The 16302-nt window shown below is 36.5% G+C and overlaps 2 protein-coding genes across 2 annotated transcripts; both read right to left on the minus strand.

Annotated features, from left to right (window-relative positions):
- Positions 1-1388: 1388 nt before the first annotated feature.
- Positions 1389-1544, minus strand: LOTGIDRAFT_116623 (hypothetical protein; the record flags this gene model as incomplete). Its single annotated transcript, XM_009055350.1, has 1 exon — positions 1389-1544. A coding segment is annotated over one exon (156 nt), but the record flags the coding sequence as incomplete, so codon positions are not given.
- A 9428-nt stretch (positions 1545-10972) lies between these two features.
- Positions 10973-13273, minus strand: LOTGIDRAFT_116671 (hypothetical protein; the record flags this gene model as incomplete). The annotated part of the gene is made up of 3 exons (XM_009055351.1): positions 10973-12082; positions 12137-12564; positions 12604-13273. 3 exons carry the CDS (start codon positions 13271-13273, stop codon positions 10973-10975), a joined length of 2208 nt encoding a protein of 735 aa, XP_009053599.1.
- Positions 13274-16302: the final 3029 nt, after the last annotated feature.

Consider the following 16302-nt stretch of genomic DNA (forward strand, 5'->3'; position numbering starts at 1 on the left):
CTTAGTGAATCTTGTGCCATACTGTGGGTCAGGCTTTCACAAGACTCCACAGAGCTTCATCATCCAATCAGATTTATTTGCATGATCATGTGTATCTCGAAAATGACCGACTGGAGAGTTTTTGTGTCCTTGTGTGCCCGCAGCTGCTCAGCAAGTATCACAGCGCCACAAAGCATTCGTGTCATTTCCTAACAATAAGAACACAAGTTGTATACAAACTTCGTTTATATAAAAGATAAGATCATTGTTTACATGATAAAGATACACAGATAGAAAGGGATACACAATATTTATGTGTTCTATGTATAGAGTGGAAAGACAAAGAAGAAATATTTCAGACAATACAAAACTATTTCTACATAAAACACATTCATACATCCTTATTCCACAAACATACGTATTATATACAGGGGCAATATTTCATCCCATTTTTAGCCGTGACTATCTACACATGCAATCGTGACTATCTATTCATGATTTGTGATGTCATATTCTATCGTGACTATCCATGATTTTTGGATCTCAAATGCAATCGTGACTATCCATGATTTTGGAATCTCAAATGCAACCGTGACTATCCATGATTTTGGAATCTCAAATGCAACTGTGACTGTCCATGATTTTAGAATCTCAAATGCAATCGTGGCTGTCCTTGATTTTGTGATGTCATTTGCAGTCGTCGTGACCATCCATGATTTTGGGATTTGAATATATTAACAACTATCTATTCATGAGTATGATGTCAAATGCATAAACGACTATCTATTCATGATTTTGTGATGTCATATGTGAACAAGACCAGTCATATCTAGCAATGATTTTCCATGATTTTTTTTTCTATGAATATTTGTGACTATATCGTGCCATATATACATAGCTGATAAAGTTTATCTGAATAACTAATATAAGGTCACTTATATGACCTGTCATGAATATATAATGTCATATTTTTCATGACTACATGTATATATATGATATATATTCATGACTTTGCCCATCTTCACAATGTCAAGCTATTACAAACTGTGCCTACTAATACCTTGACTGCAATAGTCACTAGTCTTGTATCACAGAATGCAACTATTTGTTTGGATTGTACGCCATCAAATATAGCCAATCAGAGCCCTTGACAGAAAGACTGTAAAGGTTATAGCTTTTTGTTCAGGCCTCTGATTGGCTGTATTCGTTAGCATACAATCCAATCAAATTGTTTCATTTACAAACTTCCATTATACAAGAAAGATGACTATTGCAGTCAAGGAATAAGTATAAAATTCCTAATAGCTTGACAATGTGTAGATGAACTTTGTCTAATATGGCAACTTTTTAAAAGTCAATTTCACCGTTTTCAAAATTGCTTTGGAACTAACTCATAAAAAAACATTCATTCATTCACATTCTTTTAAAGAATTGATCTTGGCACATATTTTTAGCGCCGGACCAAGTTTAATATTCATGTTCGTCATTAGATGTTCTTCATTTAACAATAATAAAGCTTGACCATCAATCTCTTGTGAGCGGAACTCTTCAGCAATGGAGGCACAACCTTGTAAGTTATTGATGAAATCACACACTTCTGCCACCTGTGAAGAAGAAAACAATCTGTGAAAAAGTTTATAGAAACTCAGAAGAGGCTTTGTGTAAAGCACTGGCCGAGGTAATAAATAAATAAATATACTCAAAACAAAATAAAGATACTACTGAAGATAAGGAATTCAACACATTGCAGTTTTCAATGAAGTAAATTTTTCAAGGACTAGAGGATTCAAAGATCTCAAGGTTCACCCATCTAGACATCCATGTAATATGGTTAGATGCTATGCAGTATGCAATGAAGCAAATTTAAGTTTATTAAATGGATGTGTCTATGCCTTACCGTCCATTTTGCAGGGTTAGTTGTGGAAGCCGATTGTTCTACAGGTTCATCCATCTCTACATCAATGTCCTGTGGGTTAGATGGTGAGGCTGGAGTGGAGCTGCTATCTTGATTACTGTTACTGCTACTCATATCATCAATGGCTACCTACAAATTTCAACAATTTAAATGAAATGAAATGAAATTGAGCTTTCAATTCTACTTAATTCTGCTCTGAGCTAATTGAGGAGAAATTTGCAATAAAAGCACTCTGTTGAAAGAAAAAACACTGTAAATGATATGCACACTATAGGCAAGAAGTTGGCAAATCGTAGACACCAATTCAAGCACATGGAAACAGTGGCATTGTGACATGATTGAAAAAAACAAGAACTAATAAAGGATAGAAAGTTTTAGGTTATTTTCTTACCTGTTCCTGATCGTCTTTGTCTTCATCATTTGGCATCATCTGGAATAAAAGAAACATTTTAAAAGAAAAAAAAGAAATTATCCGAAATGTAACTTACACACATTTTGTTTATTCAAATATAAGAACTTAAAACTCAAGTCCTGCGCCTGTGCTTTCGTAGCAACCTTTACTCCCAAAATGAACTCTTGGAGTAAATCAAAATGTAACACTTTCACATTTTCTGTTAGAAGTAATCCAAAGACATAAGGACTAGATCTGATACCATCGTGACTTTGAAAAAAAACAAACAAACAGGTTACTGTGGGGCTGGGCGATGTACCAGTATCACGATAAATACAGGTACAGGAATTTATATTGTTAATAATATCGCCTGAATAAAAAATACCGGAATATTTTGAACCAATATCGCCCAGCCCTAGGTTACTCTAAATCAATTCTAGCACAGCACAAAGCTGATGAGAGTTCCCCATACTTACCCTATGTATATTATAGGTCAGACGACCTCCACGACCGGGTCTCCATCCTTTCTTAACCAGTACATGTTTTCTTTTACGTATATATCTACCACCCACTACAAAATACACATACCAAAAAATCATAAAATACACAGAACAATAGCACACTGTTACAATTATTGTTCAAATTGAAGATAATCTTTCAATCTGATTAAACACAGATACTAAGCTGCATTTGTTTTGGAGCTACTTCTCCAGCACAATGATCTGACAACGTCCCTCTTTAAATTAACTTCTCTGTAAATATCTTCAGATCAAGTTATGAGTTAAGAGAAAAATATGATGCAAACTATACAGAGCTTGATCAGATTGGATACAGAATAGATTTCATGCAAAGGGAAAGTGCCATTCTGATGATAAGTGCGTGGAAGATATAAGCAAAATCAGTCAGAATTTAACAAGGGTGTGTGAGTCAGATAAATTCGAACCATTGATACAGCAGAATAAATTCTTCTGTCACTTAGGAGTAATAGTAAAAACAACCAGGGCTGTTGATTTTGGTATATTTTCTGTACATGTCTGTCAGAACAGCCAAAATGTTCCAGAATTACAATCCTCTGTTGATGGTATAGTTTTAGTTAAGGTCGTTAATATGTTCCATCAGGCCAAAAAATGTGAGTTACAGATGTAGTATACAAAATAACATGCTGGATCAAGGGAGAGAGGAAGAAAACTCACACCCCCTTGGTAGAACAACATAATGTATATCATTTTAACAGCATAAAATATCAAGCAATAGAGAGTTCGCACAAAAAAAAAAAACCACACTAATAGCGGTAAATGTAGGATTTCTAGGTATATTCCTGCTAAAAAGTAGTTGGTCCCAAAATGATAACAAATTTGAAAAAAAAAACTCAGAACATATCAAGAAATTAATAACAAACTTCTGCTTATGAAATGATTCAAGGGAGGGAAAAAATACATGCTAGTAGGAAAGTGGAAAGTTGGGGAAGGCCTTCATCGTGGCACACAGTCATTTTATATTTTGCTGCCTTCTATTTACTTTCATTTAATTGCAGACACACTAGATATTAGATTTTATTTTGCAAAGTGATAGAGATAGTTGAATTAGAGCTATATCAGTTAAACAAATCATCCCTTGAAGCAGAAGTTCTATTTCGTCAGGGTCAGCCATCTTTAAATTTTGAAAAATCTTTTTTAAAAATAAATTTTAAATTTTGTGCAACCCTGAAATGTATTGCTTGATATGTTAGCTATGATTTTGGTGTTTCAAAGGAAGGTACACCGAATATTCCAAACGAAATTCCACATCAAAATTGTCAAAATTATTTTAAATTTATAGCTTAAGTCAATGAAATTTTTGCCGCTTTTTTGATCATCAAGTGCGAGTTAAGCATTTCCATAAAAACAGGAATCACAGACAGTTGATATTCTAAACTAGATCTAGAGCAAAGTTACTAATTGAACTCAAGTTTTGATGTGGAATACACTGTTGGATGAATAAATTGGATGAATGAAATGAGATAGGACATACTCTTAGCAGGATATATACCCATTCTCTTGGAACAGCCTACATTGTACCGCTTTGCACATGGTCGGGAACAAAAGCGTTTGGAACAGCGGAACTTGAAAGCTAAATCAATTTTACCACAAAACTCACATTTCAGTGTTGGTGGTTCTCGATTTCCTACCAGAGCTGTAATTAAATTTAAACATGTAGTTAAGGCACTGCAGGTAAAATACAAAGAAAGAAAGAAACATGGTTTACAACTTAGGTTCCTTTCTACCAGCTGATCCTCGGACAAACGTATTGATCTGTCCAGGATTATCCATACACGTTTTCACAGCTTGGTCGACTGGATTCTTGAGGTAAGATGACTTATTCAAAGTCAAAAACTTTCACTTGCTGACCAAGATAGTAACCTGTGACCATCATTTGTTTGATGTGAACAAGCAAAGCAAGTGTGCTACAGATACTTGTACAATGTAAGATGCAGGCGAAATCTAGACACGACTGACTTCTTCTTTTTTCAACTGTATCAACAATCCTACAGCAGACACATCAACAACGTTAAAAAAGGATGTAGGCCAATAGAAATTTTGATTTGGGAAATTTGAAATCGAAGAAGAACTGACCATCATGAGCATCAAGTAATGGTGGTGGATTCTCATCAAATGATTCCGAGAAATCATCTTCTGATTCCTTATCATTACGACAAGGTTTAGGTGGGATAAATTCTGACATCTGATTCGTGCGTTGTACCTGTAATTAAAATTGATGCTGTCCATCTTTTTGGGGATCATATGAGATATCTTAAACCAAGCCTTATGAAATCAGATTAAAACAGACGAGCTATTGTATTTTCAAAATCTACATGCAAAATGTAGAAAATTTCAAAGGTGCTATAATTGTGGCAAAATCCAAGATGGAAACCAGGATCCTCTATGTATAAGTTACTCAAAAATAATAATAACAATTATTAACAAGAAATAATGCTTGAAAAATAGGGCTTGGGTTAGCAAATTAGACCTATTATTTTACATGCTGGGCTAACATGGCTGCCATTAAAAAAAAAAAACTACAGATACTCACTGGAAAGGGTTCATATCCTTCCTGTATAACAAATCCTTCAATAACATGAGTCAGTATGTGTGGTTTCACAATGGCTTTCTGTTTCTCTACCACAGGTTTGTCAGCTGATGGCAACACAACTTTATCGTCTGAAGCTGGCAACAGTTCTTTTTCCTTTTCAATGTCTGTCACCTCCATTATTGTATCTGTTTTATCCACTTCTATCAATTTTGCTTGTGGCATCACCATTTCTTTAACGGTTGTTGCAATCATCGGCACTTTTTTAGTCACTTCTACCTCCGAATCAGACTGGCTCTTGACTCCCAGTTGTCCATTGGTTGCCACATTAGCTGGTTTCGCTACAGCTGTAATCTGTGAAATCTTGACAGCTGCAGGTGAAGCTGATACTGCTGTTTTAACAGATGTTGATTTTGACCGATGTTTTGTTTTGGGTACAGAAGGTATGTTTAGTTGAGCTTGGTTTGTCTGTCCAGCTGCCTGCGTTGGCTGTATTTTGGCAGTTTTGGTAACAGAAGGCAATAATGTTTTACCAGGGGGCGCTGCAATCGTGCTCTTCACTGCTGGATTTTGTTTGACCTGTGGAGTCTGTTGGACATCAACGACTTTGTTAGCTTTCGTAATATTGGCAGTAGTAAAATTAGGCATATTTGCCGCCATCATATTTTGTGGTGTTTGAAACGGTCCCGCAGCACGAATATATAATGACTGTCCCGCTAATATTGCTTGAGATTGGCCGTGATTGGTTAATAACTGTTGGTGAGGACTCAAAGGGATGCCTTGCTGGAGATTTGCCATGGCTTGAAGAACTTGATTGGTTAACATGGGCTGCGATGTTATGATCTGTCCAGTATTGACTAATTGAGACTGGGTGTTCAAACGTAAAGGAGCTTGTGAACTAATAAGTTGATGTTGTCCAGGCTGGGCTACAGTTACTGTCTGACCTTTAGACTGAAATTTAACAAAAAAAATTTGGAGTAAAATAATATTCAATGAAGTACATACAAATCAACTGGATGGAATCTTTAAGATGGGTTTCCTTATTTTTAGTGTCAATTAAGCAAACTATTTGATTAATTGATGTTTCTAATGAATTATCATGTATTCTTAATCATATCATTATGTTCTTATTGCATATAACTTTTAACCAATCATTAAGATCCATGTATGTACAGTCTGGATAAACAAAAAAAAAAGGACTACATGTATTCAACCTTTTTTGATTGGTCAATCATTGGAATCCTGCTGGTAATTTTCTTCTGAATAGATTATGGACATGTGAGACAAACTGGTATTTTTACAAGTCATTAGAACACCTCTACTTTCTATTTATTTAAGTACCAGCATTCTAATTTTCATCGATGAAAATAAGGTAACCCATCTTTAAAGATAGTGGACCACAGCCATATACGCCCACCATGGCATGCGGATGGTAAATATTCAAGATTTTGGGGCAAGGGCAATAACTCTGCTTCTAACAGTCGAAAATAGCTCAAAAATCGAACTTGATCTTCGTTTTATGAATATGTATACATATGGTTCACAAATTCATAAATAATAGTGGAATAATAGTAAATTTGGTACCCTTCAACACCCTTCTCTCCAATGATACAATGGAACTAACCTGTGCCTGTTGTCCAACATTGAATGCTTGATTAGTTGACACTGGACTCTGAAGTACTGGTACACCTAAATTAAAATCCAACAATATAATTAAAGTTATAGTGAAATTAATAAAATGCTCCACTTAATCACAAGGGAGATAACTTGATGTATAGTAGCAAAAAGATATTTATGCAGATCCCGGATTTCTGGTCCAATACAAAAAAAAAGCAAGAGACGTCTATTTTGATTGCAGGTTTTAATTGGCACTATTCAGATGTCTGTGGTTCTTGTAATCCCACTGAATAGGAAATTCCACTAAAACTAGAAATACAAAAAAAGCCTGAAATACTTTTAAAGATTTTATGACGTTGTATATTGTTAAGCAAATTTATTATTACAAGAACCACAGACATCTGATGAAAAAAATGAAAGATGCAAATGAAATGACCACTTCATACGTAAAAGATAGAAGCCTCTTTACAATCCCTTATTTGAATTGGTAACTCGTAAACGATAACTGAAAATTTTACCAAAGTTTCCAAAGACTGTGAGTGGACTAACAGCCTGCGCTGGCATCATTGTTGGTTTACTGACAACCATTGTTTGTTGTTGTTGTGGTGATTTACCATTACCAGATTGTTTACTAACACCGTTGTTGGGAGTTGTGGCACTTGTTGTCACTACGTTCGTAACACCCTAGTAAATAAATGGAGTAGAGTCTAAGTTAAGCAATGACATGGAAATGAAGGAGTTTTAAGTCCTACTTTCTTGAATCTCATTGGGCAAACAATTGGGTTTTGACTACATAAAGACATGCAGGATGTCTGGGGGTGATATGGAAAAAGGAATAATGAAGACAGGATAACATAATGCAGTATGCAATGAAGGGAAATTTGTCAGGACATCAGCATCACCTTACTCTTTTTCAAATTTCAACTGTCAAGAAATCTTCATTATGGAGTTAGTTTATTGTCCCATATGAAACTAGACTTTTCTCCATGTCTGATACTACAGACTTGGCAAATAAAATCATTGAACTTGTTCAATAAACGCTCATAGAGTAAATCATAGAGTTCAAGCATTTTGGGCATAAAACCCATCCTCAGGTTAGCCTTAAATTAATACTGGAACTTTTGACTCTTAGGTCAGTGATCAAGGGTCTCACACTCAATACTCAGAACAGTTTTCAAGCAATACCTGATATTAAATCTTAATTCTTACCTGTGCCATGGACACTGAAGGGGGTGACATGATGTTTGGTGAAGTCGGACTGACTGATGGTGGACGTCCTTGAATAGCAGCTGCCATATTCAGCTGTTGATTCATTGCCATAGCAGCTGAAAAATATATCAAAGACAAATTTAACAAACTGAATAAATCTGTTTTGCACCTTGAATTGATAAAGAAAGTTCCACTATTCCGATGAGTTCATTGATTCTCAGAAAGCACTGACACAGGCATCAGAAGTTTTCTTACATTGAGGAGTATTGGAAAAAATGGCACCTAGCCAACGACAATCCATCTCACTACATGATGAGTACCAACTGTGCTATTCCACTGCCACAAATGAGATTGAGGTACATCATCCTATCCAAATGAATCAAAGCTTTAAACCATATCAGAGTCTTACCTTGAACAGCTGCATTCTGTAGGCTCATATATTGTTGATTGAAAGGGAAGTATGGAGATCCATGCATCTGCTGTGGTATGACCTGTACCTGAGGTATAGGTCCTGGAGATCTTATATTGTTAGCTGTGGCCACAATAGGGGTGGCTGTAGGAACCAGACCCTGTTGGGTCGAGCTAGTAGCTGGTCTTGGGTCTGTCATCTTTGGTTTTATTTATATCTCCATCCTAAACAATAATAATAGATGTTATGCAAACATTTTAAATATCCATGGGCACCATTTGCTTAGCGATATTCAACAAAAAATTGTGGTTGTGGGTTCTTATCATGGTCAGCATGTGACAGTCTGAATAACTCATCGTTCATGAATGATCCAGTCAGCACAGCTGTAATTGGATACACCAGGAAAGATCAATGCTAAGAGGTTTGGGTAGAAAAGATTGTTGGGACAAGAAAAATGGCTATTGTAGTCAAGGTATAAGTATGAAGATCTCAATAGCTTGACATTGTGAAGATGGTTGTTGTGGTGTCAATGTTTGCTTACTGTTTATGTTTGTAAATATTTCTGATATTGCCCTTGCTGGGACCCATATTGGCATTGGGCTGGCCTAATGTCCATTTTAACTGTATATTTGGAATTACACAGTTACAGGCCTATATTAAATGCTCAGCAGAAACAATTTTAAGCATGACTGATGCTGTGTCATCATGATAGAATTATAACGATCAAAATACATTGTTAACATTTCACAAGTGCAGAATGACTCTTATGTTTCGATTGCAAAATATCAATTTTCAACAAAAATGTTTCGATTTCATTTGCCGCTTTCGGGTCAAGATGGAAACACGTATCAGAATTTAAATACATGCATGGGATGGAATGGCCACATCCCTTTCTGATACGGTTATCAGAAGTGACTTAAACTTATCTAAACCATTAGAATTTTACTCACGAATGTATTTGTCTCGTTTATCACTTCATTTTGTCTGCCATATTGACCTGGTTATGACGTACCCACTACGTCACGGGCACCTGCCGCTTTTCATTGGTTGCAATTTTCAGAAATAACAAAGGATATTGTATAGTTTTAAAACTTGATAAGACAAATATATTAGATTTTCCAATGATTTAAGAATTGCTAAAATTAATTCTGCATGTATTACTATTACCATATGCGCCATTAATTTTGTAAGGCCAACTTTCGGTAAAATTACATTGGTATAGCAGGATATAACTTTAGACCACAGAGTGTAACAAATTTGATTGGCTGAGACAGAACGATGATCCAATCAAATTGCGTAATTTAAGTCCGAAAGTAAGAGAACTCATTCGAAACTGTGCGTTATTTTTCAGTTCAAAATTTGAGTAGGCTATAGTCCATGCAAAGTTTCCATCATTGTGCAATGCGTGGGGTTCTTCACCTTTGTAACCATTTTGAGACATTTGTCTTCATCGCACACAAAAAAAACAAATCCCTTTAAAACACAAGTCAAACAAAATTGTTTATTCTATTCTTCAAAAAATTTCAACAATACAACAATTAAAAAACAGTGGCTCAACTAACATAGGAACTGGTTAAACCAAGTCCCAAAGAGGAGTGGCCACAACCAACTTTACCCTTCAGTTGAGCCACTGTTAAACAAACAATTCCATAAGTTCAACTATGAAAGCAAAAATATTACATTTTCTAAAATAAGGTTTTGTTTCAATATTCTCTGTTTAAAAGGGATACAGTCTAGTAAATATTTGCTTTATCAGGTGATAGAGCTATCCATAACACTTCTGTAAGAATTAATTTCTGGTGCCTAGTTCTTTGATTCTGTATTATTTAGACAACTGTATCCCTTTTAACAATATCTCAACAACTGCCATATATGGAAGAGGTCATCAAATATGACCTTTGACCATTGACCTTTAATATTTTTGTCATTATGATCAATTTCTCATTACTAAAGTTTATTCATTTTTGACTACAACTACTACTAAAAATCTGTGTCTGAGATCAGGTAAAACTTTTGATGCCCTTAAAGGGATTGAAAAGAAGTTTTCTAAACTTTTTATGTGTATTGGGGAGACTGATAGCATCAATTTGCACCATTCCTATTTTCATTCTGTCATCTGTGGTTCTTGCAATTCCACTAACACGTTTTATGACGTCACTAGAGGGGAGCTACCGGAAGCTACTATTAATATCCATACAGTTCCTGTCTAGTGACGTCATAAAATGTGTTAGTGGAATTGCAAGAACCACAGATGTCAGAATGAAAATAGGAATGGTGCAAATTGAATCTGTGTGCCATGCAACACATAAAAAGTTTAGAAAATCTCTTTACAAAACAATCAAGAAACTCCCCAAAAAAGGGTAAAATAATAGAAGATAGTCTCCCTTTAAGTTTGATAGATGTTCGACCGATTCTTATCGCTTCCCTCTGATAAAGACAATATATGAGAAAACTGGTCGCAAATCCTAGAAAAATGGCTACCCTCCCAAAATATTTTACCACAAGAAGTGCATACAAAAAACATATCCACTTTCGAAATCATTGGCCGAGGTATAATGTCTATTTGAATAGTAACATTGTTATGAACGAATGTCAAATTCTGAATATCAATTCCGTACTCTTCCAGGAATTTTTGCATCAGATGATTGTCTATTTCCCGCTCATTTTTAAAAGATGATTTGCACATCTCGTCCCTTCGTCGTGCAATTTCCTGCATATCCTTCTGCGCCATTTTGGCATACTGATCTCCATTGCATACTTGACAGCGACTAAAAATATCTCGCTGAGTGACCTTGACATTGAAGTGTTTCAAAACTTCTGTCGCCTGCTCTTGAGCTCCCATTGAAAGAACATTGTAACATTTTTCTTCACCCACGTATGATTTTATTCTCTGAAACGGAGCCCCGCTGGATAGAATGATCCTCCCCTCAGTCGTTCCGATTTTAATCGCTTGGTCATGCTCCTCGTGATTTTCCATAATTTTGACATCCACACCGCAACTTCGTAAATACCGACCAGTACCTTGCAACATGGTGTCACAAACTACACGTAATTCATTAGGACTGATCACATAGTTAGAGTCAGTTTTCGAATGCAGCAAGGACGCCATTTTCTGTTCCCTTTCTTCTTTTTCTTTTTTCTTATCACGCAGTGTTAGACCTGCTGCCTTCGCTTTTTTTTTGTCTTGCTTTGATTTTTTGGAAAAGTTAACTTTCGTCTGAGGTTCCATTTCAATATTGATGTCATTCAGTTTGCAGTGGTTTTGCAAATGGTCGTAGAGTTCCAGTAAAACATAAGCATCAAGGCTGGCATAAATCAATTGCTCAACTCTTAAAGGCCTCCGCTCCCAATTTGACATTTGTTCGCCTTTATTTAGGGGTTTTCCAAAACACTGCCGCACAAGTTCACTTAATCCTTTCTCTTCCGACTTTGTAAAACTGGTTTTCGATCTCGCCGAATCCGGTTCACCATCAAAGTTTTCATCATTGCAAGTCTCCTTCGATTCATCCATCATCAATAAACCGGAATCCAAAACACGCTTTGAAAACACTGCCAAATCTATAAATCTTTGAACATTGACTAAAATATCTTTGAAATATGGAAAACCTTTTACCAACATATGCATGTCAGCATCGAACCCGTAACCTAATTTGATTGTATCAGGGTTGCAAAAAACCAATTCCATAAAACTGCAAATTTCTTCTTTGGACAAGATTGTGATCAGAGTTGTCATATCAAACAGAAATATATGTTCTTGAACAGCCAGTTGAATTAAAGCCACGCCAACTGTTTCAGCGCCCATGGATGGTTTCCATTCAGAGTCAATTCCTATCACTGTGTCTGGAATTGCCAGGCGCTCAGAGCAAATTTTCAGCAAGTGTTTATCATCTACGACAGTAATATTGTCTAGAGGTAGTGACAATTGATAATAAAAGACGGACATGTCCTTGTCGGATAAAATCTCGCTATCCCAGTCATCTCCACCAGTATCAGCGGAACTGCCGGCTACTGGGGTACCAGTATTTTGCTGCTGCTCAAATTTATCCCTCGCTTCTAAAACTGGTTGAGGTATACTTGAATCTGGAAGCTCAAAAGATTTTGCCCATTTCACCGCTTCTTTAAGATCATTATAACACATGAGCTGTTCTAGTAGCTGCTCTTTTAAGTAGACACTGTCCCCAACTGCTGATTGGACCATTTCTTCCCACGATCCAGACCCCATGGTTCCTTCGATATATCTTTTATACAGAAGATACTTTAATGCACCATAACCACGAGCGTTTGAAATATTTGGGCACAACGATGCTGGTATTTGGTACAGCTTCATTAATCTTACAGCAAGTTTACTTAAAGTTTTACGATTTAAGTTGGATCTTTTCACAACCTCGACTCCCGATTGACTAATGAACTCTTCAATATTACTTTCACGGTCACATAATCCATCCAACAATTCCACAACTTGTTTTTGTAATTCAGGTCTTCCAATGACATAATTCTCAAGCATGTTAACTTTGTCCTGTATCAGCAAGGGAATAAGAACTTCATTCACTTCAAAATGATCTTGTAAACCAAGTTTAGTTATTGAAACAGCAGCTTCTTTGAATTTCTGTTGTTGAATATAATAACGGATAAACGGGACAAAATATTCATTGCCATCATGGTTCAAGTCAAAAACTTTCACCGCCATATCGAAATAAGCGAAGTTACGTCCAGTTGTCACATTATACACCGAACTTCGAATTTCTTTCGTCAGGTATTTCTCTTTGTCGATTCTTTGTTTGTTTCTTGGCAGATTCAACCACTTATCAAGTTCTTTTAGAAGAAAAAATGATAGAGAGGTCGTTTTGAAAAACCTAAAATCTTTCGACTTTTCCACTAAAAATATTGTCAATGAAAAAGGGTTTGGAACTCTGTCTAGATGGTGACAGATTATATGAGACACAACCTTGTTAACTGCAAATCTGTCATTCTGTGTTTCGTCAAACCAAACAGCTTCAATTTCGGCCAAAATATTGTACTTTACATCTTCAGAAATATCTTCTACTTTCGATTTGTTGTCGAGTTTCCTCCTTACCCAGTTTGACGACTGCGAACCAGACGCCATCCTGACTGAAATGATTTGTTTTTCAGTTAATGACTCTTATTTTCGACACATTGCAATAAATCAAAGATTTGAAAAGCTTTAAAACGTGGACAACAAGGTAATAAAAACATCAAGTAGCAGTGTGGAGTTTACACCGGAAGGTGAAGAAATATTTATTCTTAAATGGAGTTATTCCCCTTTACCCATATTTTCGCAACGGTTCGGAGATCACTTCGGAAGATTTCGGAATATTCCGTAACTATGTGATTATTAAAGGGATATTGCACCCAAAATTCTTTTCTCCCTAAATCAAATCTTTAGGTGGTAGGAAGACGAGTAGGGGTCACAGAATGGTCAAGAGAGGCTCACGTGCAATTCTCTCCTTATCTAATGTAAAATGATGAGCAATTTGAATGTAGAATTGGCAATTTCCCAAAAGTCCTAGGAGGGAGGGGTGGGGGTTGGGAGGGGTCAGTGGAGAAGCCAGCTTGACGTTCGAGGGGGGCTGGAGCAAAATATCTTCTGAGGTTGCCCGAATTTCTACCTAGTTATGGGAGTCATGCCCGAAAAACTTGCATTCGAAGGGGCCTCCTCTGCCATCCCCAATGGGGCCACCAATGGGGGAAATGACCTTTAGATAATATTGACTCCGCCTGTCGTGATCGGCCCTCAAAAAAGTCCTAGCGGAACATTAAAAGAAATTATGGTCGATTTGCATGCCATCAATCTTGTTCATTATGCTCATTTGAAAAAAACAATTCATATTTCCCGTCCACCAGGGAGATCGTTTTCTGATATGGGACACGTTGAGGTATGAAAGAACATAAAACTAAGCGAACACATTTTTCCAAAGAGCTATAGGAACATTCTCTATTATAGATCTCGAATTATTATTCACAATTAACGCATGACACAGAATTCAACTCAAAAATAGTTCTACTGTCGGAAAAACTGTTAATTGAACCACTTAAACCTTGTAATTCGATAATTGATTATATCCGGGTGTAGGCGCATCGCACGGAGGAGAACATCCGATATCCAGATGATTGTTATCGTATTTAAACGCGTTCCCTATTGATAATAGACAAAGTCCGGTCAGACCATTTTCTGTTTAATGCCCCCGTCTTTCGGTGGATGAATTTAGTACGCAGGTCGTTTTAAAATATCTTCAGATCATAGCAAGACACTTTCAGTCAGCAAAGTGACCCACAGGACGTTTGCAGAAACAAAATTTGCTTGAGGTGGGATCTCCGATTTTTTTCTAACGTAAATCTGGAGTCAAATATTACCTCAGCAATCAAGATTTTCTAAATTTTGTATGTGTATCGGGGACACTGGTAGCATCAATTTGCACCATTCTGATATTCAATCAGACGTTTGTGGTTCCTGTAATTCAAGTAAAAAAGTGTTTAATGACTTCTCTACAATGAACTGCTATTTGATTGAAAGGCACCTCTGTTTTAATGCAGAGGTTATCAACATTTATTTTCTATAACCCGTTTCAGGATCGTGATCGATCGCATTACCCTTAATAATCCTTTCTATTCTGTGATTTTCTCTTGCGGTTTTTCCTTCAATCTTGTTCATGTCGGAGAATATAGCCTGACTGAATAGAAAGATTTGAATATTAATTGTCCAAGAAATTGTTGCTAGGCTTTAAAAATCCTCACTGCTCCCCAAAAATTTCAAAATTACCCAGAGTTGAAAACTCCAGATGTAATAGAATAGCAGGAATCACAGACGTCTGACTGATAATTGGAATGACGCAAATTGATGCTACCAGTGCCCCTGATGCCCTTAATTTTTTTTGTAGAAAACCTCTCTACAATCCCTTTAACATCGTTCAACAACTGATTGAATTCAATCTGATTAACACTGATTGGTGATAATTGGTCTAATTAGTCGGCACATTCGGTGCCTTGGAGTCACGGTTTGTTCGGAATTACTCGTATCTAACTGGTCAAAAACCAATGATTTACAGCAAATTTTTGTAGATTTTGAAACCGAAATTTTTATGAAGGATTGCTGTGCCATTTGTTTACAAGATTTTAAAAGATTACAGTTTGAAAATTTGTAGTTTGCGAGATTTTAAGCAAAATGTGCGATATGGTTGTTCAGCTGTGCGAAAGTCATTATCCATACAATTATCATGAAAGTCATGACTGAACTGCTTCTAAATTGCTCGGCTTGGGTCCTGAGTAGTCGTAGACTGGGTCATTCAGTTTAAAAATTCTTTTAGTAGTCATCATTGTCCAGAGGAAAGCAATTTTCCTTGCAAGATTGCTCCTGTGCTCCATATTGTTTTCGAGGTCAAAAGGTCATTCTCCAAATTGGTGATATCTTTCAATGGAAACAATTTTGCAAAGAGAAAGTAAGTGGAATGGCAATTTAATTTCTTGTTTTTGCACAGGATTAGCTGGGGAACCGAGAAGATCGGAAGCATATCGATGACAAACGAGAAACTGTCGTGTTCAAAGCAGGGTTGGCACCATGGCTGCTGTCTGCGACCAGACCGGATTTGCTGATTCAGGTAAAGCAATGTCTACAATTGTTGCCACTATTAACGAAAAACCGTGATTTATAGGCTAAACATTTGCGGTGGTGGTACCAGTGGGGGTACACGGGAACATGCT

This window comes from Lottia gigantea, assembly GCF_000327385.1.
Source record: "Lottia gigantea unplaced genomic scaffold LOTGIsca_24, whole genome shotgun sequence".
NCBI lineage: Eukaryota > Metazoa > Mollusca > Gastropoda > Lottiidae > Lottia > Lottia gigantea.